Genomic DNA, 25797 nt, shown 5'->3' on the forward strand with positions numbered 1-25797 from the left:
GTTTCGACATCAAGCGCTGACTACCGCCGCGGCCAGCGCGTCGGCCGACGTCATCACGTTGGGAGTATTACCCAGCGGTGGGGCAGCTGGAGAGCCACGTTGGCTGCCTGGGGCATGTTAGCGAGGCAGCAGAGATAGAGAGAGAGAGCACGGGTGCAGATCCGGGGAAAGGAACACCTTGACTTCCAAAAGGGGGCTTATTGTCTTCATTCCAGTAAACCAAACATGTCCTCGCCTCCAAAAGAGAAAGTCGAAACCAAAGCTGGACATCTTCCTGCTGGTATTTTCCCTGCATTGCTGTTATTGTCGGGTTTTTTCTTTACTTCGTGAATACTTGCAGAATAACTGCAAAACTACTCGAAATTCTGTCGCACACTCCTACCTGTTCTGAAACCGAAGAATTAACGTTTTAATTTTAAAGAAAAAAAACTTTTCTTTGTTTTTAGGAAGTAACCATGATTTTAACATTATATTCCAATTGGTGTTATTATTTTTAAAGTCTTGAATTCTTCATTATCAATATTAACATGGCTGATGAATAAATATAGATAATTCCCTTGAAATTTGCGTCTCGTATAGGTCATCACACAAATATGTGACAGACAGGAGTAGTTGTTGTAACATAGAACGAGTTCGACTTGATCTTCGTTTTCTCCATTTCCTTTTTTGTGTGCATTCATTAAAGATAATATTTCTGTAACAGTACGTTTAGTGCATGTGTCTGTTTCCCATAACATATCGCATGTATTTTATTAAGTACGTTCAACATGCGAGATTTAGACAGGATTGGATAGCCCGGCTGTACAGACGTGGACAAATCTAAGTACAGCTGTTTCTTAGCACTTTTCTTTCGTCCATTATCGGGAAAATTTATCTTGAGCGCTTTTCCAAGCACCTCCTTGAAAAGACAGAACTTTTAATTGCGCCTGAACGTGTGAGTGTTCACTGAAGAGAGGGGACGTTGTTTCTAATCTTTTCGCTGTGAAATTGTGCTTTGTGTAACAAAGTTACGTTTTCTAGGTTTTTTGGCCGTTGGTATCGCCCAGTGTTGCTTCACGTTTGACGTGCACTATTCCGTAAGGAATTTAGTGCTCACCGAAGCCAAGTAAATCTCCTCATGTGTACCCTTACCAGAAATTTCATTCAGTCTCAGCACTTGGTAGATGTAGTTTCTGCTTTTAATATTTAAAACGTGTCGATTGTGTCACCCGAAACGGAAAACTGAAGAGTTTGGCGTTGTTTTGTGGTCTAGTGTAACGTCAGAATTTCCCAATGGTAAAATTTTAAGATGTACGAAAATATTTTTTACATCGGTATTTGAGATGTGTAAGAATCAGTTTCTGCAGCTTGACAGAAAAGACCTCCTGGTCAGCAGTGATGTTACGAATAACCCCAATAAGATGAACTGGCCGTTTTGCTCATTCTAAACCCTGTGAATGTAGATACTGCTGCGTATGTTCAGTACATTAAAGGCATTTCTGAACCTGAACAGAAGAAGCTACAACCTGAATCATTCTGTAGCAGACTGCTTTGTCACTCTTGTTCAATTCGCATGGACATTTGCTTTTTTTATTATTAACTTTAGGAGCAAAAGTCTGCTTAAGCTACTGTACTACTGGAGCATGCAATGTTTTAGGGATTGGAAGCTTGTCTTTGAGAGGTTGTGAGGTTGTGTTTTGTGATGGAGGGTGGGGGGGTTACTTTTCTGCTGGGAGTTAATTGTATTTCTCTTCTTTGTTAGTGAAGGCAGGTGGGATGCGAATTGTCCGGAAACACCAGGGATCTGGAGAGTCGGCACAGGACAGGGACAAGGACAGCAAAGAGTATGAGAGCAGCAGGTGAGAGTCTGGCATGTTTAAGATCAAAGTGCTTGAAACAATGGCAGGGGCTAGCCCTCCACTGAACCGTGCTGCACAGGGCCCTGCTGGGCTGAGCTCCTGCTCTGCTTTCTCAAGCTCGAATATTAGCGAACAGGTTATCGGGGGGTATGGCACGGTGTAAATGAAAATCCACAGCAAGTGGGAGAGGGTGGAAATATCTGTGCACAACAGTGGTACCTGAACATCTAGGCCACAGTGCTCCAGGGCACGTCACAGGCTTCTTCTCCAGAAAGGGCAACAGCAACTGTACATGCCACGATGTGCTTTGGCAAACCAAGAACTGTTTGATTGCCTGTCGCGCTCTGATGAGTGTAAAAGTCACACTGCGCTCAAGCACGAGATCGGAGAGTATGTTGACACAAGGAAACGAGGTTGCAATCTAAGAGAAAAACTGGCTTCTTTTGTCTGCTGTGGCGGTGGATTCATCGCTGCGTGAATCTGCCCTCCTGGGAAGTTGGTGAGGGAAAGGGGCTCTGACGCTGTTTTACTGAAATGGCAGCAAGGTGTTGAGGGCTCATTGGTACAGCTCTTCAAGCCAGCTCTGAGGCATCGCCAGGGCACCTCAAGAATGGGCGTGTTGAATTTCACCGCGCTGCGCAGTGGCCTGACCTGAGCCCCACTGAAGGGGGTGTCCTGCCCCCTGGCCGGGGCACCCCAAGACACCCCGAGGACGGGACTCAGCAGCCCTGAAGTTAGGTGCTGCCGTCACCCAGATATCGGGGTGTGCTCTCAGCTTTGACAACGACTTGGCTGCAGGCATTCTAGCAAACTTCGCGTGTGATTGGCGTTGGAAACAGTTTGCAGTAAATGAGAACTAGCGATAACAGTACAAGTGTCCGAGTTCCCTGCAGTAGGTAATGCTTGAGCACTCTTTGTGCGGCAGAAGGCTCCGCACTTCAGATCTCTCCTGGGATGTTTGCTGCAGGGGTGTGTTCTGATGCCTCACAGGCTGTCCGCAGGTTTTTACTTTACTACCGTTCTCTCGTTAAAGGGTGGCCGGGCATTTAGCAGTGCCGTCTCGCAGCTCCTGCTCCCGGGTTCGAATCTTGGCTGGAGCACCTCCTGTGTGGGTGTCGCTTCTTCTTTCCCGCTTGCATTCGTGTGGAGAGGCGTTTTCTCTCTCCTCCCCGCGGGGAGGCTGCACTTGAGCGGGGGATGAAATGCGTCCCCTCCCATGTGAAAAGCATTAAAAAAATGCAATTTAGAATACCAAGATTATTTCAAAAGCTTTTCTGAATTTTCCGCCCTAATATAAGTTTGACCTTCCACTTTTTCTTTCAAGCTCTGTATCGTCTTTTCAAGGCCGCTAGCTGCGGTTTTCTGTAAAAGGAATTCGTCAGGCTGGGCGATTTGTTTCTCACTCCAGCCTTGAGCGGGGCCGCAGGTGAGCCGTTCCCACAGGCCTGCTGTGGGGCTCTGTGTGGGGCTCTGTGTGGGGCTCTGTGTGGGGCTCTGTGTGGGGCTCTGTGTGGGGCTCTGTGTGGGGCTCTGTGTGGGGCTCTGTGTGGGGCTCTGTGTGGGGCTCTGTGTGGGGCTCTGTGTGGGGCTCTGTGTGGGGCTCTGTGTGGGGCTGGGAGGTGCAGTTGTGAAGGGATTGAGAATGAGCTCTTCTGCTCATTCCGTAAGACATTCCCGTGTATGACTGAAACGATATGCGCATCCCTTACTTTCCAAAAGGAATTGAATGGGAAAATGCCAATATGAAGTAAAATTACAGCTGCAGTTTTTGGGAGCACTGCAAAACCCCTGATGAGGTTAGATTAGAGGTTCGTAGAGGTTTTTCTTCTGTTATTCTTCATGCCAGTGTCTAAGGTGCTTTGATAATGTATGAATAGATTGTGATCATGTATTGACACTTGTGGCAAAAGTAAATTTATTATACATGATAGTGTTTTTTTTTCATGTCCCTTATTCTGACTTTCTTCTTTAGTGCCCTAAAAGAGTACTGTGAAAGTCTAAGGCTGGGCTCTTTTCTTATTGAAATATTGTTGATAAGATTTAAGTGGTTGATTTTAAAGTCTTTGTGAAACCCATTCATGTCGAACAGATTTTTATTAAACAAAACCCAGCTGGAAAACTGACTTCAATTTCAGCTATGAACTGGATCAGTTGTGGTTTTCCCTCTAAAACATAATTGTGTTCAACACTGCTGTCTGATGACCGATTTCACCTGAATGAGAGTGTGTAGAGGCTTAGGGCTTATCTGTGCCCAGCTAAATCAGCACTGTGAGCTTGCTTTGAAAAAGCCTGATCTCTTTATTAGTGCAGAGTATACCTCAGTAGTTCTTACAGTCTTTGGTGAAACCTGTTTTGTGATTTCTTTTAAAAATATCACATGGGGAAGAGGCAAGAGTGTCATTTTTAAAAGCAAAATAGGTATTCTCCAGAAGAGATCAGTGCCTTGTACTATTTGTTTTGGTGCAGTTCAAGTGTCAGGGAATTCTGGGGCGGTTCAAGCGTTGCAGATTTAAAGAATGAGATTATTGTGACTCTTTTGTGGAAGTTCACTAGTCCAGATGTAGGTGGATGGATACTGTTCTTCGCAGAGTTATCTATCAATAACCACCAGTCGAAAATGCAGCAACTTAAATATTCAGTGAAGACCACACAGACTTTGTGGTTGCCATCCTTTCCTTCAAACACCAAGAATTCAGATTTCTTGTTCCATTTTAAATGTGCCACTTTGTTAACCAGACGTGTCGCAGTAATGGGCGAAGAATGAGCTGTGTCATTTGTGTTGCATACTGTGAGCTGCTTCGAGTTACCAAGCAGCTTCACCTTCCCTGGGCTCTTCAGTTCCCAGTCTCTGTCCATGTCACCTGGCTGTCTCAAGCTGCTGAACAGTGCAGAGTTAACTGCTCTATAGAACCATTCCCAGCCCAATTGCTGGTTCCTTCGGTTTTCTTTTGTGTGGATGATTGCATATCAGCACTGTGCACTGGAGCCAAAGGTAACAACCGCCTGTTGTCTGAGAATAGCTGAAAGGCGTAGGTTGGCGCTGCTGTTGATAACACATCCCTAACCTTTCCTCTGAGAAGACAAATATTCTTCAGAGGTCTGGCGTCACAGGATTGTTCCAGAACAAATCGGGACACCCCTAGCATGACACCATCTAGCAGTTTCATTAAACTTGCTGCCTGTTTTCACTTTTTCTATGGGAAGGCTGAAGTCAGAATTGCTGTTTGATTGCTTGTGTGGCTGGGAGTTACAGAGTACTGGAGCCTGAGGTTTCGTGCTGACCCCACTGACATTCAGATGGCTCTTGCCTGGAACTGCGCCAGAGCGGTCCAGTGCAAGATGCCACACGGGATTGATGCCCTATGGCATGATGTCATCACATTTTAAGAGGAAATGCTGGTATGTTTCAGTGTGTAGCTACAGGTAGTCGACAAAAAAGAGGAAGCACTTGTATAAATGAGAAACAGCAAGTCCTCAAGTAGAGAAATGTGTTCTGGTCAGATGAATCATCCAGCACCATGTTTTTGATGAATGGACACATGTGCCAAACTATAGAATTCTACAGCTTGAAAGGATTTCGTAGTGTTGTGGAGTGTATTTTTTACAAAATGAAATCTTGGTACAAAGTGATGATCTTCACCCCATGTTGCAGCATTTCTTTTCTACCAGGAATTTTGTTTTCCATTATGACTATGTCCTATCCAAAGAGCATGTTTTATTGCCCAGTGGTTTCAACACTGATGTTATCCATATGTCATGACCTTTTTACCAGATCTGCATAAATTGTTGTTACTTTAAAGGTGATATCACATTCAGTGCACCTTGAATTCATCATTGTGAGCATCTGTGTCTGAGGTTTCTTGAAACTGGTGGAGGAAAATCCAGTCTTGATGTTACTGGCTTTGACTTGAAGGCATGAGGATGGTTTTTCTCAGGGTCGAAGATGAAGATTAAAAGCTGATGACTTTGACTGATGTTATCAATGCAACTTTTCCCTTTAATGTCCTAATTGACAAAGCCTTTTCAAATAGATCCAGAAATTTTAATATAATTTGGTCAGCTTACAATTTAAGATTATGACTGTCTTTTAACTCTAAACCAATGATCTTCTTTAAAAACCCTAATTAAAAACACTTAGGGTAATGCACTTAATTGAAAATCCCGACAGAGCTCCCAAAATTGCTTTGAGGACTTGATGTGATATCTGGTTTTGTAAAGAAGTGCGACAACTCTACCATACAAGAACTAAAAAAAAAATTCTTGCTTTTTTGCCACAAGGATGTAATCACATTCGGTAAAATGAGTGATCTCTCATTGTTACCTTTGTTTTATAAATATAATGTCTTTCATTAACATTTATTGCAATGCTGCTAACTGGAATTTTCAGACCAGTATTATTTTCCCTCATGGAATCGCTTGTGATCCTTTCAACACTTTGTGAACGAAGTATTATTATTTTTAGTTCTTCGAAGCTCTAAGGCATTTACTGCCGCCTTCATCCAGTTAACAAATTCGTACTGACCTTCCTCCTTGGTCCGTGACAGATTCCTCCAGGAGTTTAACAGAGGAGCCAGCAGGATGTATGATTGAATTTCTATAGACTTGTAAATCGGCAAACATTTTGAACTGATTGCACTTCAGGCTGTTTCATCATTTACTGCGGTTTTGACCTCATATGCCACATGTGGCAGTTCTAGAGAAATATAATGTTCATAATTAAAAGTTATTGATTTTTATCTGCAAATTCTAAAGACTTGTGTGAATTACAAAGATTACATCAAATTTGTAGACTGCTGATTTATGCAATTGATTCCCAATTGTACAATGGGCAGTTCTCCTGTTCTGATTTTTTCTAGTCAGATAGGAGCACATTAAAAATAAGCATGAAGTGTAAAAGTAGGGCAGTTGTGCGGAGGTGTGGTCAGGTGCAGAATGGGAAGGTTGTTGGTTCAGTGCTGTTGTACCCTTGTGCAAAGTACTTCACTCTGATTGCTCCAGTAAATGCTCAGCTCCATAAATGGGTACAAATCATACTTCTCTAGATTTATAAGGATTAATAAACAAATTAGCCATACAGCTTGTGTGACACAAGACAGGTTTAACACATTAATATGAAAAAATTGGAATCCATTTTTTCAACGTATTTATGTAAAGTGACACAAATCTCCAGAGAGCTTTGCAAAGTTCCCTCTAGTTTTATGCCGGCCTTTGTCTGAATATTCTGTATTCTTCTATTATTCCTTGAAATTGGCTGCAGCTGATGGTCTCTATGTATGAAATATTATAATGCTCTCCCAAAATACTCTGTTAGTATTCATCAACCTCACTTTCTTCACTTTACACAGACCCATCCATTATAAAAGAAGTAGATGTTTCTAATTAACCTCGCAGAGAATCGGAGTTCACCGCTGTAGAGGTTTAACTTACTTGCCTTTGTTTAGAAGCATTTACAATCAAATTGGTCTTCAAACGGAAGTCTCTTATTATGCCAAATGCTTATTGTTAAAGTGAAGTGTAAGAAATTGAAGTAAATATATTCTTGAACCTTTTTTTTTGTTAATGTATGTAAACAAACCAAACGCATAACTCTGCACAGAAAACACCCTCCCACTGCTCCGTCCAAACATGTTTTGATATATGATGTATGAAAGAAGATGTACTAAGTGTTGTGAAATAAAAGCTTAACCTTATTGTCAGGCGTGGCAGGATTTCCTGGAAAACGTGGTCGGATTTTTCCTGAAAACAGCCTGAATAAGAAAGCATGTGATTTCTAAGGAGAGACAATTTAATTTTACAAGTGTAAGTGGAAAAGACTGAACATGAAGTTTGCTGGAGAAGGCGGGTAGAGATATGAGAACAGCTGGAGTTAACTGGAGAGAGAGAAGTCTGGTTGGAAAGCTGAACACTGAGTGGCCAGCTCTGGATGAGGTGGCTGATGGGAAGCTGTAGGAAGAGGTGGGAGGCGCGCTTTTTCTCCTATCGTTCAACGTTCATGAGGAAGCCGTGGTGCAGAACTTCTGGGCGAGGGGACAGCCAGTTTGTCAGCTTTGCAGATAAGTAATTCGTTTGTGAATGAGAGGATGGATTGTATGGATGGATTTGGAGCGAGGCTAAACTCAGTTACAACTGAAGTCCTGAAATTCTTCAGAAAAATAAAAAGGGAAGTCAAGATCGAAGTGAAGAGCACGAATGGGTCGGACAATTCAGATAAATTGAATGCCTGTAGGCCGAAAGTGTAACATGGAGATGATATCAAGAACAGTGATGGAAAAAGCAACAATCGCCAAAACCAAGGGAGAGAAGAGAACTGAAGATGAAGCTGGTTTGGAGCACCACCATGTAGACATTGACCCTTCGCGAAGGGGGACCTAAGCCTTGACCTGAGCTGGCTTGAGCGTGGAGAAGACTGTAAAAGCTCAGCTAGGCAGGTCTGAAGACAAACGAGGAAGACCTGCAGGAGCTAGTAAAAAGTTGTTTAACTGACAGCATATGAGCGTGCACTCGAGCCGGCCCAGTCTGTGGCGGGATACTGACCCTTAAACAAGGGAGACCTAAGCCCGGGAGACTGCGAAAGCCTGATTGTCTGTTGAGAAGGATCTCTGGAAGCAGGACGCAGATTTACTGGTGAAGATGATATGCTGTGTAAAATGAAAGGGTTTATCGTTTAGGATATGGACTTGAAATGGGGAAAAATACTGATTGTCCAATCCAGTACTATCTTGATTTCCAGGAATTTGTGTAATGAAGGAAAAAACGGTTAACTTTCTTCAGAAAGGGGTCAGCGTTCACACAGTACACACACGGCAGCGAACTGGCAGCAGAATAGAGCGTGATTTGAGGAGCATACAAAATCCAGTCCATGTCCCTTGAGTCATTTCGGAAAAGCGAGGCGTGCTTTAGGGTTTATGGGAAAAGCTGAACATGTGTCTTTTAAGCAGAAAAGACAGCGGGCAAGTATCATGAGAACGATAAACTGTTGTTCAAGATGTGGGTGAGAGAACCTCCTTACATGGGTCCCTCATCACACTGCAGTACTTTGTCAGCGTCACCGTGGGGTTTAGGAGGGGAGAAGAATGACAAGCCCAGGGGGGCAGCAGCTGTGTGGTTTTCCTTTATGAGTGGATATTGTGAAGGCAGGTGTTTCACAGCCTGTAAAGCTCAGTGGCTCACCAGCAGGTTGTAAACCAAACAGTGGATGTAGTTTATCAGGAGCTGTCAACCTTGCACAAAGTCTGCAAAGTGCAGAGTTGGCTTCCTGTAGGTGACCCGCCATATTTATCACCTGCCTTCAATAAGTACTGTAAGTCACAGCATGTTTGCAGTGAGCAATAAGCATCCCCAGTACTGTATCCCCCTGCTCAGGACGAGCAGGCACAGTCACCAGCAAAAAGTCCTGCCATCTTTTGCATCTGTTATAAGGACGTTGGCATTCCTGAATTTTGCAAAGAAGCGTCAGTGAGATTTCGTACTTGTGCTCCTGGTGGCCCGAGCTGTAGAGGAAAACCAGCCGCCACATTGGCAGCTGCCCTTGCTGGGAGGACTGAAGATTCATGCCCACCCTGACGAGCGCAGCCCGGGCCCAGGAGGGCCCCGCCACCTTCGTCTGCACAAGTCGCTCTCGGAGGGGCTGGGGGGCTGACCCAGGCCTCTTTTTCCGGCTTTTCAACAACACCAAGCAGTGATGGGATTAAACAGCCGCATGTGTTTTTCATTATCATTTCATTGTTCTTGCTTTTAGAACTTAGTGTTCAGGAAAGTAACTTGACTAGATTGCAACAAATACTTCTGCATTTCTCATATATAAAACAACTTAAGATCAAAACTACTCCCTTACTGTGGTGTCAGGTACTGAGGACCCCACACTGACAGAAACCCTCTTTACTGACAGCTGACAAGCTATGACTTGACATCCGTAGAGGGTGGCAGAAGCACTGTTCTGAAGTAGTTGAGTGAAAAAGCTGTTCTTTGAGGTGCAACTGGAAAGCTTTTGTTATTTAAACCCACAGATCCATCCAATATTTTGAAACTAATTCTCCCAGTGATGTGACTTATAGTTACTACATCTGGCAGCTCCCAAGCACAGAGTGTTCTGGGCGTGTGTGGGCTCTCGAACACTGGCACCTCTTCAAACCCTCCTGAGGAGCCAGTTACCCCAGGCTCCCTGCCTCGTAGAGACTCCCCTCCGGAGAGCCCATCCTGCCCAGACGGCCCCTCCACACGCTGCTTCAATGAACACGGGCTTCTTGTCCACAGGAAGAGTTTTTGGATTTTCGTATTTGCTTATAAAATGCCCAGTAGTATGCACAATATGGTAAATTGCAAAGGATCTCAATCTTCATCTTTCAGTTTGATATAGGAGCCAATGTAACAAAAAGGCTGCTACTTTTAAGTTATTTCTATGCAAGATGTTGCGAGTTAGTTGTCTGTAGAATACTAGAAGGAGTATACTAGGGGTATACTATATACCCACGTAGAATGCAGTACTGTATTCTAAATCCAGGTTTTCAGAACTGTATAAGCCTATCCATAGATCGGTTATGCTTTTGCTCAGAGGGCTGTGAAAAATAAAACACGATGGGTGTAGCTTTTAAGAATTTTAGTTTTAATATAATCAGTTTGGTTCAACCCTCTAAGAAGAATTGATCATATTGAACCCCTTTGTTGGTGTTGGAACAGTAGCTGATACAGTAGTTGTTTGTCGTTGGGTAATAAGGCTCGTATGAACTGTGAATATCCTATCGCCCTGTCTCACTCTTGAGTGCCTGGAGTCCGTACCCAAAAGTCCAGAAAATTAACAATTTGGAATATAAAGAATGAGAAGGAAACCACAAGCATGATTACCAGTAAGTCATCCCCAACCTCCATGTTGTAGGGGTGAAGGTACTGTATCTAAATCCACAGTTCAGACGAAGACTGAGCAAAATTGTAAAAACAACACTGCAGGATGTGCTTGGAAGTAATGGGTGAGAGGTACTGTAACGGCATTTAAAGGGATTGTTTATTGAAACTGTTCCTTATGTTTGAAAACGGTTCCTCAGCCATGTTAATTTAAAACAATAACAGGTTTTACAAGCTGAAGTAATTGTGCATAAAGTATGTAAAACCTAGTGATCAGTGTTCAATTTAAGTGTTGACTCTTTGAATAAATTGTGGTCTTAAAAGCCTGAAATGCACCTGTGACTTGATTGTGGAGGATTTGAAAAGCCTGGAGTGGCTCAGTGCTAGTCCTTGGATGTCCTTTTTTAATCGCGGTTTGGGCCAGTGAGGTGGAAGTAATTTCTTCTTAAGTAAAGAAACAAGAAAGTAGGTCATGATAACAAGTCAAGAGCTATGCTAATAGGCAAGATTGATCTGTACTGTGTGGCATTTCAAGCAAACCTGAAACACATTGAACTCTGCAGCCTTTTCAAATTCTACTGATTGTAAAGTACATTACAGAAATACAGTTTCTTTTGATAATACTACACAGATATTTAAATACCTTTTAAATACATTTTATTATTCTTTTGCAGATTTGAGCAGTTGGCTAACTTGGTTTCTTAATCCTAAAGTCTTATTTATCCCTAACATGAATAAAACTGAAGGCAACGCTGTGCATGAAACTGAGGAAGGCACTGAGACAAGCTGAACTCTCGGGTCGCCTCTCTGCTGGGAGTTATTCTGTCCGCTGATGCGTGTCTGTGCTGGAGTGGTCTTGGAGACCTGAGCTGGAATTCACGGGGCCATTTTAAAATGTTCCTCTCTGAGACATTTGGACTCACGCATCCTCAACGTGGCAACATGAAAATCAAATGCACTGTAAAATTGTGAAATTATTTCGCATTGGGTATAAGTTCAGTTGATTTAATTAAACCCATGTGAAAACTTGAGCCTTTCTTTGATTTGTATCCTCCAAAGGCTATATTTCTGAGTAAACTGATTTTTTTTTCTGGAGTTAAAACATTCCCATCTTGTCCAAACTGCAGTTTGCCGATTCCTTACGGGATGATCCCCCCCTGCCCCCTTGTGAGCCCGGTTATTTCCAGGAATTTAGTTTCACCATCCATAGCAGCAGAAGAGTTGAGTATTTAATTTTTAATTGGAAATAAAGTAAAATGTTAATCCTAGGTTAACTGCATATTTAAATGTTGAATGTTTACTGTAGTAGCACTGCCTTTCTCAGATTCAATGACTTGCTTGTGTGTCATGCAAAGGCTTTTCACATTCTGGAGAGATGCTGGAAGTATAAAGTGCTATAAATTGCAACCTAGAAGTGCAACATTTATATCTTGCATTTGACTTGGGGCTGTGCTGTTATAGGTTTCATCCTCTTACCTTTAAAGAGGCAGGCAGCCTGGCTCTCCAGGATCCAACACAGAGATGGCACTGGCAGGGGTGTCTCACTGCTACTGGGCTAGCTCAAGCAGGTCCCAACAACATCCGCTCGATCACTAGTGGACGTGGGACAGCCACCTGAGCAGAGCAATCGCAGCTTCTCGATCAAGAACGCCCTCGCCTGCAAACCAACAGTGGCCCTCTGACCACGTCCGCCGCTGCCTCTTGCAGCCTTAACATTATTTTTGTTAAGACTTCGGGCACCGAAATGAGTGCAGGGCATCAGGTGAAAACTGGATAAGGCTGGTTGCCGGCGGTGGGGGTTGATATTCATATGCACAAGAAAAGGTTTTTTCCATGCTGAAAAGAGAAGGAAAGAAACACAACGTTTCGGCTGTTGAGCCTTCTTGAGGTGTGAGAATCAACCAAAGAAGGCTCCACAGCTGAAACGTTGTTTCTTTTCTTCTCTTTTCCGCATGGAAGAAACCTTTACTTGTTCCTTTGCAGCCTGCGCATGCTGACGCAGCTCCCTACTTGAACTACGCCCAAGAAATATGTGGAGCCCATTGAAACTGCTAGTTTTTGTAAGCTAGCACTTCTGAGCTACCTTAACGACGGATCGCGCTGCACCAGTGCTCCCAACCCTTCAGTGTCGAGTCCTGCCGGTTAACCCGTCCCGACAGCCTCAAGGTAGTGTTTTCATGAACTGCACTTGGAAAGCGATAAGAAGCATTTACAATTCTGTGTTTAGATTTTTTCTACATGTTCTGAAATTGCTTCAGTGGGATGTATACTTCCGAGGATCAACCGGAATTTAAAGATTCTGAAACCCTTTAGTCAATGTCCTGTGAGCCACCTGTGTCCTGAGGCCAAAAACATACTGCACTTTCGTGCTGCAACACAATGGACAGCTCCAGATCTGCAGGTGAGAGCCATCTCTACGGCTCCTCACCCTTTTACACAGTGGTTCTGCAAAATGAAGAATCCGAATATGGTCTAACCTGAGCATGTCACAGGCTTCCTGTTTCATGATAAGAATCTGTTTTGTTCCAACCAAGCAACAGTTTGCAGGTTGTTTTGCATCTGTGGATGAAATCTGGGTGAAATACCCTTCCCCTCCCTGGTTTTTCTGTACAGTAAGGGACAGGGCACAGGGCAGGAGCTCACAGGGTTCCCTTCTCGCCTCGTGCTGCTCTGAAATGTGAACATGCGCAGAACGGAGCTCGTTGAGCGAACTGAATTGCAGACGTGTCTTGTGAAATTCTCTGCCAAGCCCTCCGCTCGGCCTGTCGGCCAGGGATGATCACGTCACATCTGCCCGGGGACAGCTGTTGCCTGCACGGCGCTGCACTTGTGTTTTGGCCCTCGCTGTGTTTGTCACGGTGATCGTCTAATCCGTCAGCCCTGCGAGTGCGAGTCGGGACGCAGCGCGGAGGGAACAGCAGCCCCTTCTCTCCCTGGCGCAATGTGCACGTGCGGCCTTTACAGGCTCTCCTCCTGTGGGTAAAGATGGCCTTGCTGAGGAGAGAGAGCAGGTGGCTGGTGGAAAAATTGCACATTTGTAAAAGCAAGCCATGCGGGGCTGTCTGGAGACTGCTTGTCAGATGTCATTTGGGTTTTTCAGATTAATGGATTCAGTGCGAAAGAGTGATGTGTTATGGTGAGCTCTAGCCTGAGGTGCCCAGAGAGAGATGAGATCCCCTTTAAAAAATATATATTTTTTTTATTCAGGATTTTATTTTGTTAGAAGAGGAAATGCTGACTCCCATGGCAGTGGCTTTTGATGTGTTTCTTGCGCAGTCCTAGCTGGTGAGCAGCTCTGCAGCATGGTAGTGAGGGCTTGAAACGAGAAGCTGTTCTACATGCTGGGGAAGGAATTGAGGTCACATGACCGAACACACAGGCAGCTCCAGGCTCCCAGAACCATCCCGCCTGGAATGGGAGATTGCTTTGGTCCACAGTGTGATTTCTCTGACCTCTGAGTGTGCAAGTGGCACTATGATACCGTGGGTGTCTGTGTATTGTTCTGTAAAAGGCATGACAACTGCAAGCACTTACATTATTGTGAACATTGGATGCCGGTGTCCCACTAGTACTCTGATGATGAACTTGTAGGAGAATGGCAGAGCATCGATCTGGCCATCAACGAAAATGTAATGGGAAGTGTCCTTTCTAGAAATGCAGCTCAAATGATCACTCAAAGAGTTTGGTGAGCTTGATGGGTCACAGATTTCAAGCAGTTATTGCACCAAAGAGACGTGCAACCAAAAAAATGGAGACAAATGTGTCCCAGCACTTATGGTCACTCAAGTAACCGAGTTAAACACACCCTGGTGTTTTTGATGTAATGTGATCCAATTTGTACATGGAATTGCTCAAAAATAAAATAAATATTGTACTTGTCATTCATGTGAATCTCTTGTTCACAACTGCAAACTGACTGGTAAGTAAGAATAATTCTTGACATTGATTTCCTAATGCTTTTGGAGGGCATTGTTGATGTTTGCTCCCATTAATGTTCCTTCAGAGGAAGTTTAAAATGACAGCACCCCACGCTACCGTGCTTTGCTCATGAGAAGGTTAAATGTTTGTTTGATCACATGGAATAACTGATGCTTTCTGGTGAATTCACAGACACTTGCTAAAACACTTTATACATGTTTAAAAGGTATTCTGAAAGAGGCAATCGAGTATTTTATTGCTGCCCGTCTCGACCTCTCAACCCCTCGCTCCAGGTTCAGACGAGGGGCGTAGGTGCCCAGGGGCTCCGTCAGCACGTGCTATAAGAACGACATAGTTCATAGAGGGGAGGGGAATGGCTGGCTTTTTTTTTCCATTGCTAAAGCAGATCAGATGTATAAAGGTGGAAGAATGGAGACGCAAGCGTGATCTTCCACTGTTGGGTCCCACAGGCTCGTCCCTCCCCAGGGAGCATGCAGATGTCACAGAGCTCTGGGTCTGTCATGGCTTCTGGCTCGCAGTGCATGAATAGGTGCTCGCTAGTCGCACAGAAACTGTCGGCGTCGAGATTCAGAGCTCAGTAGCTTGAAAGTGAGTTTGAAGATGGTGCAGCTGTCATACCATGACTTTTTTTCCATCAAAGTGTGAAATTTTGCCAGAAAGCAGTCTCTTGTGCTTGTGGGGGTGGACTTTTGAAGAGAGCAGGCTATAGGTAGTCTGACTTATTTCCTTTGTTGTTACCTTTCACAGTTAAGTTAAGGAACTGGAGTGGAAAAATGTTACAAGTCATTTTGTTTTGTTTAGCTGTTGACATGTTTCTTCAGTGGATTTTTACATCCCAACAACATAAGTGCTTAATATTACAAATGGTCCTTGGCACTAAATAATAATTGGATAACTTCTTTAAAGTTTCATAAAGCACACATTTGATGTGTGACTTCAATGACTGTGTAAAGTAATGACAGTTCAATGTGAAATCTGTTTTTTTTTTATTATTCGTTTATTATATGTTACGTCTTTAGAGACTTTATTTCAGTTTTCTGAAATAGAATGAAAGTGATTAGAATGGGTTTCTGAAATAAACTTCTGAAGCAGTTTATAGTGGGCGTGCAGGTGCAGTGGAACAGAGGAAGCAAGGCTGGTGCAGTAGGAGTGCTGTAGTACTTTAGTGGTTCTGTTTCTGCTCTGAGTGTCATGCGACATGGAATACAGCGCTGCTGGCTCACAGCACCAGGGGTCTGTGTGTGTTGTGTAGGTGCGCTTGCCTGTTCCCATTCTTCAGGACTCAAGCGAGAGAGGTCACAGGACATCACCATCACCTGCACCTTATTCCTCTTGCTTGTGTTCTGCACTGAAACCTTTCTCAGGTGGCCAGGGAAAAAGTCATCATACGGTACACGAGCCAGCAGATCTCATATTTGAATTTTGTAAGATGGATATCGGTTCCCATGGAAATATTAGTCCTTTTTCATCGGCGTGTCTTTTCACTGTGCTGCATCTGAAGTTTGAATTGTCACCTGTTAGAGCTCCACACTGAACTTTACCCACCCATTTAACCAAGTCTCCTGTGCAATACAAATAATCCACAACGGGGTTCCCTTGTCCTTCATCTGTAGGTAGGTTTGGGATTCCAGCATCAAAGAATTCATACATTTTTTACCTGCATATTCTGGCCTTTTTTTGTTTGAATGATTAATTCAATTAAAACTGCCTCAGACTTAGAGGGCCAGATTTTAGTCTGCTGTGTTTTCCATTTGATCGAGCAGCGATAATGACCAGTGAAAATAGTGCAGTCTCCAAGTAGTCCTGAACCTCGAAAACAATTCTTGGTTGTGTCCTTCAGCAGTAAATTGATCCACTAAATCTGTCCAGCCCCGTCTGTGTGCTGTAACATATGGGGCTTTGTGCTTCAGGTATTTTGCCACAGCCTGGGCAAGCCTTTGATCATTCGTCCTGATGTGATAGACTTGCGAATGGACAGAGGCTCCTTGATTCCCACATGGCTTCTCCTGCTGGGGTGTCTCACCTACCAGCACCTGCCCTTCAATTTCAAACACATGCTGCCGAGCCGACCCAAGGCTGAAGTACTGATCTTGTGTCATGCTCTCATGCAGAGGTGTTTGATGCACATCTTTCCACAACAGTGTTGCCAGTTTGTATTTCAAGCTTGCGAAAGCACTGTAAAATCATTATTATGGTAGTGATTTAAGCGTCAATATTTTTTATGACTGTGGTTATCGAGTTAGTGGAAGTAACATCATTACCCATTAAAAGAGTAAAGAAGTGGAAACACTTATTAGATTTGCCACAAGATAAGGAGTGAATTAAGACCCAAATCTAATCTATTTCACCATTTTGTTTGTGCTTAAACAAATGATGGTTATACATTTCTATACTGTAGCTGCAGGTGAGAAGGTTGAGTCAGATCCCATGATTTTTAGTGTTGCAGTTAAAATAAATTCTGTCATTTCTTAACAATTCGCTATTCCATTTAATTAAATCATTATTCGTTTTACTATAGTCTTCTGATACCAGAAAATGCGTTTCTCCTCTGTCTGGCTTTCAGGAAGGTTTCTAGTCAGGAGTGTGAGTGCCACCTGGAGGAAGAGCTGTGTCTGTGGCTGGAGTTTGCTGGTGGAGTGGCGCACTGATTGTGCACAATTACAGGGCCATTATTCAAGAACAAGCTAAGCTAAGCATGTATTGTTGCAATCCTGCACCAAGCAACATCTGTATGAATAGACTAGCAATTAAAAACTCATTTCGGTTTATTGAATTTTTTTAAATCACTGCTTTTGATTAGGGGCATAGCTTTTGCTGAAATAACAATTTTCTTTGATTAAGGGGAATTATGAAGTGCTGTGCCTTTTAATATTTTTAGGTTTTTATTTACAAAACATTGATAGGTGAACACAGATGCTTCTCCACGTTATAACCTGCATTTAAAATAAAAGGTTGTATGTTTTATCAAACTGTCCCCATGGCAAGGTTGGGATGAACTGATTTAAACTGTAACAACTCCCTCTACTTAAGAACAGAAGAAACAGTCTCTGATATCTCAGTGTGCCCCTGAAGCACTCATGATGTGACCAAACCTCCGACTGGTTTGTTGAAGCGACAGTCAGAGACACAGACAGATTGAACAGCCCTGCACAACTTGTCCGGCCCCTGTAACTATCTAGAGCTGTGATATAAAAAATCCCCGAACTTTAAAATTGCCTAAAAAAGATAATAAAAAATCACCTGCATTTCAATGGAAAGAACTCTCACAAAGATGCAGTCCCTGTAACTGATGGTAAATACGGAAAATGCTTACTTTGTTATGAAGATAGGGATAAGATCACTTTATTAGCCCTATACAATTTCTTGCATTAGGAATTCGTCTTTTCGCATACCCCAGCTTGCTCTCCATGAGACACAAACACCCAGACAGGGAGAGAAAGCTGGGGGTCAGAGCGCAGGGTCAGCCATTTATACAGCGCCCCTGGAGTAGTTGGGGTGAAGGGTCTTACTCAGGGGCCCAATGGAGTAGGATTCCTCTGCCGGCCGTGGGATTTGAACCAGCAACCTTCCAGCCACAGGTGCAGATCCTGAGCCACAGAGCCACCCCTCCAATGAAGAAATTGTTCTCAAAAAAAGAGGAAAGACCAGACTCAAAGAGAATTAAATAAAAAGGTGTTTTTTTATTAAGAGCACAGCCGAGCCCTCTAGTCCAGATGTAAGGACAGCAGGTGCTGGGACTCCCTAGGGTGCTGCACAGTGGACTGAGGCCCGGCCCAGTGTGGGTGGCTTGTGTGTGGGTCCAGGGCCCCTGGGGCCCTGCTGTCGGACAGCTGGGGCCGTGGCGCTGCAGACTATGGTAACAGCGTGGCCTCGGTCTAGCTCACCCACTGGGATGTCTGCTGGGTCCGCATATCGGTGAATTGTCACCAGCACCAGCGCTTGATCCCCGATCCTTTCCCTGATCTTTGACTCTGATACCAGTGGATGGATTAGATTTCCATACGTTCACCCTTCTCATCATCTCCAAAACTGCTAAAGAGTTTATTAAAGATGCTTTGGAAAACGTCAGTATGTTTCCCCCAAGGTCAGCTACTCTGCTGGTTGAACTGTAGTCACAGGTAACAGCCCCTTTTTTAACAGGTTGCACTTCCTAATGAGTCCGCCAGGCTCAGGTGGCTGTTATCAGACAAGACTCTGGAATTGTGTTCCAGATGAAAACCAGGCCTTTTTAGATCTTTAGATCATGACTGTAGATTGCAGGTCTGTGGCTTTACAGGGCAGAGGAGTTCCCCTACACCTGAGATAGATGGACTCTGAGCAACAGATCAGCTGTGAACATGATGTCAGTGAGGCAAAGTCTGGTGACATGCTCGCGTTGTTTTTGGAGTGCAGGTTTGATTTGGGTTATGTTTTATCCCAGGCTTGGGCGTCATACCACTCAGAACTACGAAAAGGTGGGAACTAATCAAGATCAGATGTTCTTTCTATTGCGCAGAGCTGCTGATCCCACCTGTCCAGCTGGGCACCACTGCCCTGAATCCTCGGAGGAGGAAGACGCAGGTTCCTGCTGGATCAGCGGTTTCCCTGGCGACATGAGTCACTTGCTGATGAAGGGTATCAATAGAGGAAAAGCAAACCTTGTATCGCATCAGCATCATCTGGTGCAGGAGGCAGTAGTTCTTGGTGATGAGGCAGGCTGAACGATCTGCTCAGTGCTCTCTTTACGTTTGATATTCTGGCTTCTGGAGAAGGGATCTTGAGGTTCTTGTAATTCAAGGTTGCTTCAGGCTTCTAGAGTGACTTTTCGTCCTCTGCACTGTGTGAAGTTTCTTCTTGCTCTGCCGTCAGTCTCCACCCTGTCCAGAATAGCGCCAGAGGCCTGTTCTCGTGTGCCTGACCTTTATCTGTATTTAAACATTGTCTTCAGATGGAGGGAAGCCTTTTTATTCTCAGAGTTTCTTCCAGCTATCGAAACCAAGTGACGTTTTACCCATTTGTAGAAATTACTACAATAAATCTGCAGGAAAGCTTCAGAAATGTGTAACAGAACTGTTGCCCCTGCAGATATTTTATGCTTTCATTGTTGATAAACTCATTTTAATTTAGTAAAGTGACCCAATCTCCAGCAAACATAAGCAAAAACATTGTTTAAAAAACCGTTACTATTTTAATTAGCTTCCCTCAGTCAGAAGATGGATTTTAATTTGGGTTCAACAGGCCTGCTGTGTGAAGCTTATTGGCTTATTAGCTCAACATGCTGTGTGGAGCAGGATTTAAGTCAACCTGCTGTGCTTAGTTAAGGTGAAAAAATCTATTTTCCATCCCAGGCAGGTTTACAAATCCCATCAGGCCTTGCGTAGAGGACAACTTTTTGTCCGTATGTTGCAAATGCTGTTGTTGTCATTGGAGCAGTTTAATTAAACATTCCCATAATGAGGGCATTTCGCCTGTGCTCCAGAGCTGCCAAGTGATGAATGATTTAACAAGACAGATGACACTTGTGATTTCCCTGCGCTGTTGTTCTCTTCTCCCAGAGTAAAGGCTGTCTTCTCGGGTTAGAGCCACTGGAGTCCCATCTTTAGGAACCACACGTGGGTCTTCCATACTGTTGCTGGAAATCATCTCCTTGTGCCCGGCATGTGACAGGTGTCCACTCCCTCCCCCTAACGTGTGTCTCCCCTGCTCCATCCACACGATGGCTTTGAAGTGGCATTTAGGAGCCTCGGCCTTTGGTAGCTTCTGCTTTGCAGTAAATAGCTTCTGCCTTTATTGTTCTTAAAATGTTTGAGACTTTGATGCAGCAGATAGAACTTTCTAACTGTTACTAAATACTAGAATTTGAGCTGTAGCACTAGTTCTGCACCTCGGTCTTACCCACCAGTTTCCTTGGGTGAAGACACATCCCTTCGTCAGCTCAAAAGTGACCTTTTCAGGTTTTAGCATTTCAGCCTCCAAAACCATACCTTCCATCTACTTCGTTTCATTTGTTGAAGAAAATCAGGAGTGCTTTAATTTGTCCTTTTTAACAAAAGAAAAATAGTAGTGAAGCAATCTGAGGGATATCTTTTGCTCACTAAGTCTGACAGTAAAATGCTAAACTGAATGTACTGAAGTTAAGCTGCCTGGCCCTCAGGGTCATTGCCATGCAAAGTCGATATCAGGCTATTTGCATTGAAAGAACAGATGCTAATTGGTCTCCCCCTGACAACTGTAATAAAATGAGCAGCGATTTAGTCATAACCGAATACGGAAGCGCAATGGCTGGAAATGAGAGATGGCATTCAGCTGCCTACCTGATGTCAATACTGAGCAGTCTGACTGGGTGGCCTTGCAGGGTTTCAGAACGTTATTCTTCCACAGTTTATTACGTCCTGGTCCCAGAGCTAGATGTTTCCTAAAATGTGTGTTGAAGTGATGAAGTAGTGATTTGTATAGGGATTATATACTTTTACTGTGGTTCCTGCATTCTTCCAAAGCGCCCATTTTAACGTCTCGGCTTGCATCCAATGGCATTAGTGCTCGTGCTACGCTTCTTCATCGGTAGTTACAATTACAACTAAAGCCTTCGCACAGCCCAGCCATGAAAAGTGATTTGAGTGCGAGATGATTCCAGTCTTAAAATGTACAGCACACATATACAAGTCCTTGACAATAGTAAGTGATATCTCTTGTTGTTGGTGTCGTCGTTGTTCCGTGTTGTTTACAGAACACTGACATTTTGTGCTGTGGAGAAGGCTGTGGAGCTCGGGCAAGGACCGTGATGCAGAACCTGCTGAAGTGAACTGTGTTTCTTTGTTTCTGCACCGTCAGTCGAGTGCTCTTGGGGTTTGACACTTATTGGAGGAGGTGTCTAGGGGCAGGAGTGTTTATTGAGCCCTGGATATGCCTCGCTATTCATTACTAAACAGTTCCCTGGGAAGTTGTCCAAAACCTATCGCGAGCAACAGCAGTTCTTCTGGGGTCGTTGACATTCCCTGTTCTTGCACCAGACCTTTTAACTCGGGTCTCGTCGCGCTCAGCTGGCATGTTAAGAGGATGCTGGGATGTGTGTCCGATGGAATGAGCTGTGTGTCCTGAGTGCACAGCGCGTGGCTTTGCTGCCGGTGGAAATTCAGAAATGCGCACCACGTGGCATAGCAGTGCAGGGATGAGTTATTTCTTCTTTTTCTCTGCTAAGCCTCCGCTCTCGGGAGATTAATGCTGAGGTGGCTTTGAGACACTGAGTCACTGTCGCTCTGATTTCTGCTTCTCACGTGATGAGCATCCAGAAGAATTTCCGCAGTCCTATTCGTCTCTAGGCAACGGTTTCACACCTCTTCCTGTGTGGTACAGCTCACAGTGCTTATAGGGAAAGGATAGTTTTTCTGTTGTTCTGACAGATCCTCTGATAGCATTGCAAGTCTGCACTAGTATCTAAAGATTGGTACTGGGTACAGCACAGTCCTGCAAAATGTGTTTTGTTTTTTATCAAAACAAGAAGAAAAGGTTGGAATTTTAATGGGATTAAAAAAATAATCTCTTCTTCAAGTCATCCATGAGTGACACTCAGACTACGTGAAGCCATTGGAAAATGTGTTCTTGCTGCACTAATAAGAATGTTTGAAAACACATCAGTGAGGAGTGATAACACTTTACCTTCAAGAAATATGGGAATGCTAGTGTTTGACTGTAGACTTTAGACAATATACTGTAGACTCGTATAAACACCCCAAATCCAGAAACAATGAATAATTTTCACTGGATTGGGATACAGGGAAGACTCATGGCTGCGGATTCCTGTTTACAAGCAGGCAGTTAGATAACAGGTTACTGTCCATTTCTTTAGTGTCTGATGATAAAAAAGGATTCGTGTTTTTGTCTACTGTTCTAGCAGGGCTGTTGTAAAGACAGTGAATCAGTGCTTTCAGTGAATGAGATTTTGTTGGAGGTTGTTACTGAGGTTCCTTGCATGCTGTTGTGGTATTGAGATGATGGCTGCCAGTGTATTGATCTCTTTTCTGCTGTTACAATATTGCGATCGTGGCTGCCAGTGTATTGATCTCTTTTCCTTTTGCTTTCCCCTCCAGTCCACCGAAGCCAACCCTGATCATCTCGGGAGCAGTGGCAAAGGTAATGCATTTCGTTTCTTTTCTTCAGTCCAGATCAAAATACTAGAAAAATCCAGTTCTAGAAAACAAAAAAAAGTGTTGAGGGAAGAGGGAAGTTTAATATACTAAACTTTTGTATTTGTATTTTAATTTGTGACTGTTTTAAGTTTAAACATATTTATATTTCCATTTGTGTAGGAAATGTTGAATCTCTGCAGAACCTCACAGTTCGTTAAGAGTGTCTGGGAAAGAAACACGTTGACTTAAGTCATTAACGTTATTACGAATTGTTGAAACAGACCAGAAGTGAGCAGGACTGAATGAAACTGGGTATCATTCCTGTCTTCCTGCACCCAGAAGTTCCTCTTTCCAATAGTTCTCGGAGTGAAAATGCTCCTCTTTTAACACTGGTGTCCTGCTTTCTAGCCAGGGTTGACCTTAATCTGTTCTCACTGCTGCGTTCAATGACAATGGAGTCTAGAGGTATAAATATAGTTGTTATTTTTAATACATCTCTATAGAATATTTTCATCACCACAAATGTGGCTTAATACCTTAATTGTAATTATTTTTATATGATTGAAACTAAATGCAATATTGAAGTGGTTAAATAGAGCAGTCGGGAGTCATCCAAATCCTTTGCATAACTCCTCCGTTGTCCCAGTCTGGACGTGAAGCAACAAGTGCCATTTGTGGAGCAGGTCTGCGATGTCCTGCTAATGTCCCGTTAATCATTTTAAAATGAATGTGAAAACACACGAGAGTCACCTCAGGGGGGCACAGGCAAGCCACAGAGCATGAGCCACGCACAGCAGCTTCATAAATTAGTCTGTCATTTGAAAATGAATTTTGTTTTCATCCTGAATAACCTTTTTCTGCGAAAACCTTTCTTTTTAAACACTGTGCCTCTTCAGGTCTTAATTCGGTTGCTGTCGTATTTGATCAAGTGCAACAACCGCCGGTATTACTTTGGCTCCTGAAAAATCAAAGCAGGCCAGTCTTGCGTGATTGCTCTTCACGGAGCCCTTCAGCTGCAGTGGTGCTGCCTTGGGTGTTCCAGGGGCTTTGTATTAGATTAATCAGTGCCTTCTTACGTGATTGCTACTCAGTATCTGGTGGTGTTAATTAGGCTGCGGCTAATCTCGTTTTGGTTGGCCTCTGTTAGTTCTGCCTGAACCCAAGGGAAGAGTGAAGACTGTGGCTGCAAGACTTAACCCTCATGCGCCCTTCACTTCAGAATGCACTCCCTGCGTTTGTGACACCGCCCGAGCCCGACGGCTGGGGCGCACCAGTCGCAGACGTTAAAAATGACCGTCCTCGTCAAGCACGAGCTTCATGAGAAACAAAGGACACGATTGCCGAATATTGATCGTTTCAGTGCTTGCCTGAGGCTGGTAGTTGTTTGAGGGGGAGTAATACCCTTGAGGCCTGTGAAGTGTTGCCCTGCTGGTAGTAACCCCTCCTGGTGTTTCTCAGGGTGACAAGGACTTTCCTCCTGCGGCTGCCCAGGTGGCCCATCAGAAGCCCCAGCCGTCTGTGGAGAAGCTCCCCCCGAGTCATCACATCAACCAGCACATCCACCAGCCACGCAAGTGAGCTGTCCGCCAGCGCCACGCCCCCAGCCCTCGTCCCACAGGGATCCTGCCTGTGCCCCGCCCCAGCCGGATCAGTCTCACACACACTCGCCACGCCTCCGGCACATCTCTCCCAAACACACTGCCCACTGCCTCCACACACAAACTGTCACAAACACACCCACTCACCACAGCTGGATCTCTCTCACACACACCCACCACAGCTGGATCTCTCTCACACACACACCCGCCACAGCTGGATCTCTCACACACACACCCACCCGCCACAGCTAGTTCTCTCTCTCTCATACACACACCCCCCCACTTGCCACAGCTGGATCTCTCACGCACACACCCACTTGCCATGGCTGGATCTCTCTCACACACACACAAACCCACTTGCCACAGCTGGATCTCTCACGCACATACCCACTCACCACAGCTGGATCTCTCTCTCGCACACTCGCCACAGCTGGATCTCACACTCACGCACACACACCCACTCGCCACAGCTGGATCTCTCGCGCGCACACACACCCACTCGCCACAGCTGGATCTCTCGCACACACAGGCCTCCAGAGATGAAGGTGTCAGATGTGAAGGTGATGCAGGGCTCCACACGCTGGATGGGACTTTGGGCAATGTTCTCGTGACCAAAAGATCAATTCAGATCATTCACTTTCAGGGCAGCGTCAGCTGGGCATTTATATTCTTCCAGGGGCTTTTGAAAATCACCATGGGAATGTTGGGGTTTGTTGAATTACAACGTTTTACTTCAAAAATATTTCTGAAGTGATGTCAAATGTATGAATTATTTTTGTCACAAAGTGACAAAGACTAGGATCAATTGAAATAAATTCTGGCTTTAATTTTATGTTGCTGTCTTGACATGTTTTTTTTCTGTAGCCCTCATGAGGTATTTATAATCAAACTGGCGTTAACTACTTTTCAAAGGACATGGTTGGAAAAGCTTCAATATCCATGTCCCTTTGGCATAAAGCCTTCACATTCATCATTACCAAGACATCCATATTCCGATTAAATGTCCATAAATAGCTTTGTAATTGCTTGCAGTTGTTGAGCTCTTTTCCTCCCAAAGGCTCCAGAGGTTTTCGAGCTGGGGACATGCATGGGCATGTGGCTCCGGACCGCACCGCCTTCTCCGCGATAAGCTGGGCCCGGCCGCCACTGGTCATCTCCTGCCCAGGTGGGGCCGCAGGTCAGCTTGCTCCGCCATCACAGGTCTGCTGGAAGAGCGGGAGGCTGCTGCCCCACCAGCTGGTTTCAGAAGCAGCTTCAGGGAGGCCGGACTGTTCCAGCTGGGTGAACATCCCAGTTCTTGCACATAGTGCCTTGGGATCTGACCCAGGACCTCAGGACCTTAATTTAAAGACTCCTCCTTTGGAGGAATGCTTAATGGCCGAAATGTTTTTTTTTTCGACTTCCCCCTGCGGCATTACGCTTTTCTTGCTCTTGGGTTCGGTATATACAAGTCTCACTGGAGCCAGGTGTTGGATCAAG

The 25797-nt window shown here is 44.4% G+C and overlaps 1 protein-coding gene across 1 annotated transcript; it reads left to right on the forward strand.

Annotated features, from left to right (window-relative positions):
- The first annotated feature begins 47 nt into the window (after window positions 1-47).
- dap (death-associated protein) lies at window positions 48-25150 on the forward strand. Its single transcript, XM_088644251.1, has 4 exons — window positions 48-280; window positions 1742-1838; window positions 22682-22724; window positions 24179-25150. The coding sequence occupies exons 1-4, from the start codon at window positions 226-228 to the stop codon at window positions 24296-24298; spliced, it is 315 nt and encodes a 104-aa protein (XP_088500377.1). The 5' UTR covers window positions 48-225; the 3' UTR covers window positions 24299-25150.
- Window positions 25151-25797: the final 647 nt, after the last annotated feature.

The sequence above is a fragment of the Lepisosteus platostomus genome, chromosome 8 (genome assembly GCF_059453375.1).
Source record: "Lepisosteus platostomus isolate fLepPlt1 chromosome 8, fLepPlt1.hap1, whole genome shotgun sequence".
In the NCBI taxonomy this organism is placed as follows: Eukaryota; Metazoa; Chordata; class Actinopteri; order Semionotiformes; family Lepisosteidae; genus Lepisosteus; species Lepisosteus platostomus.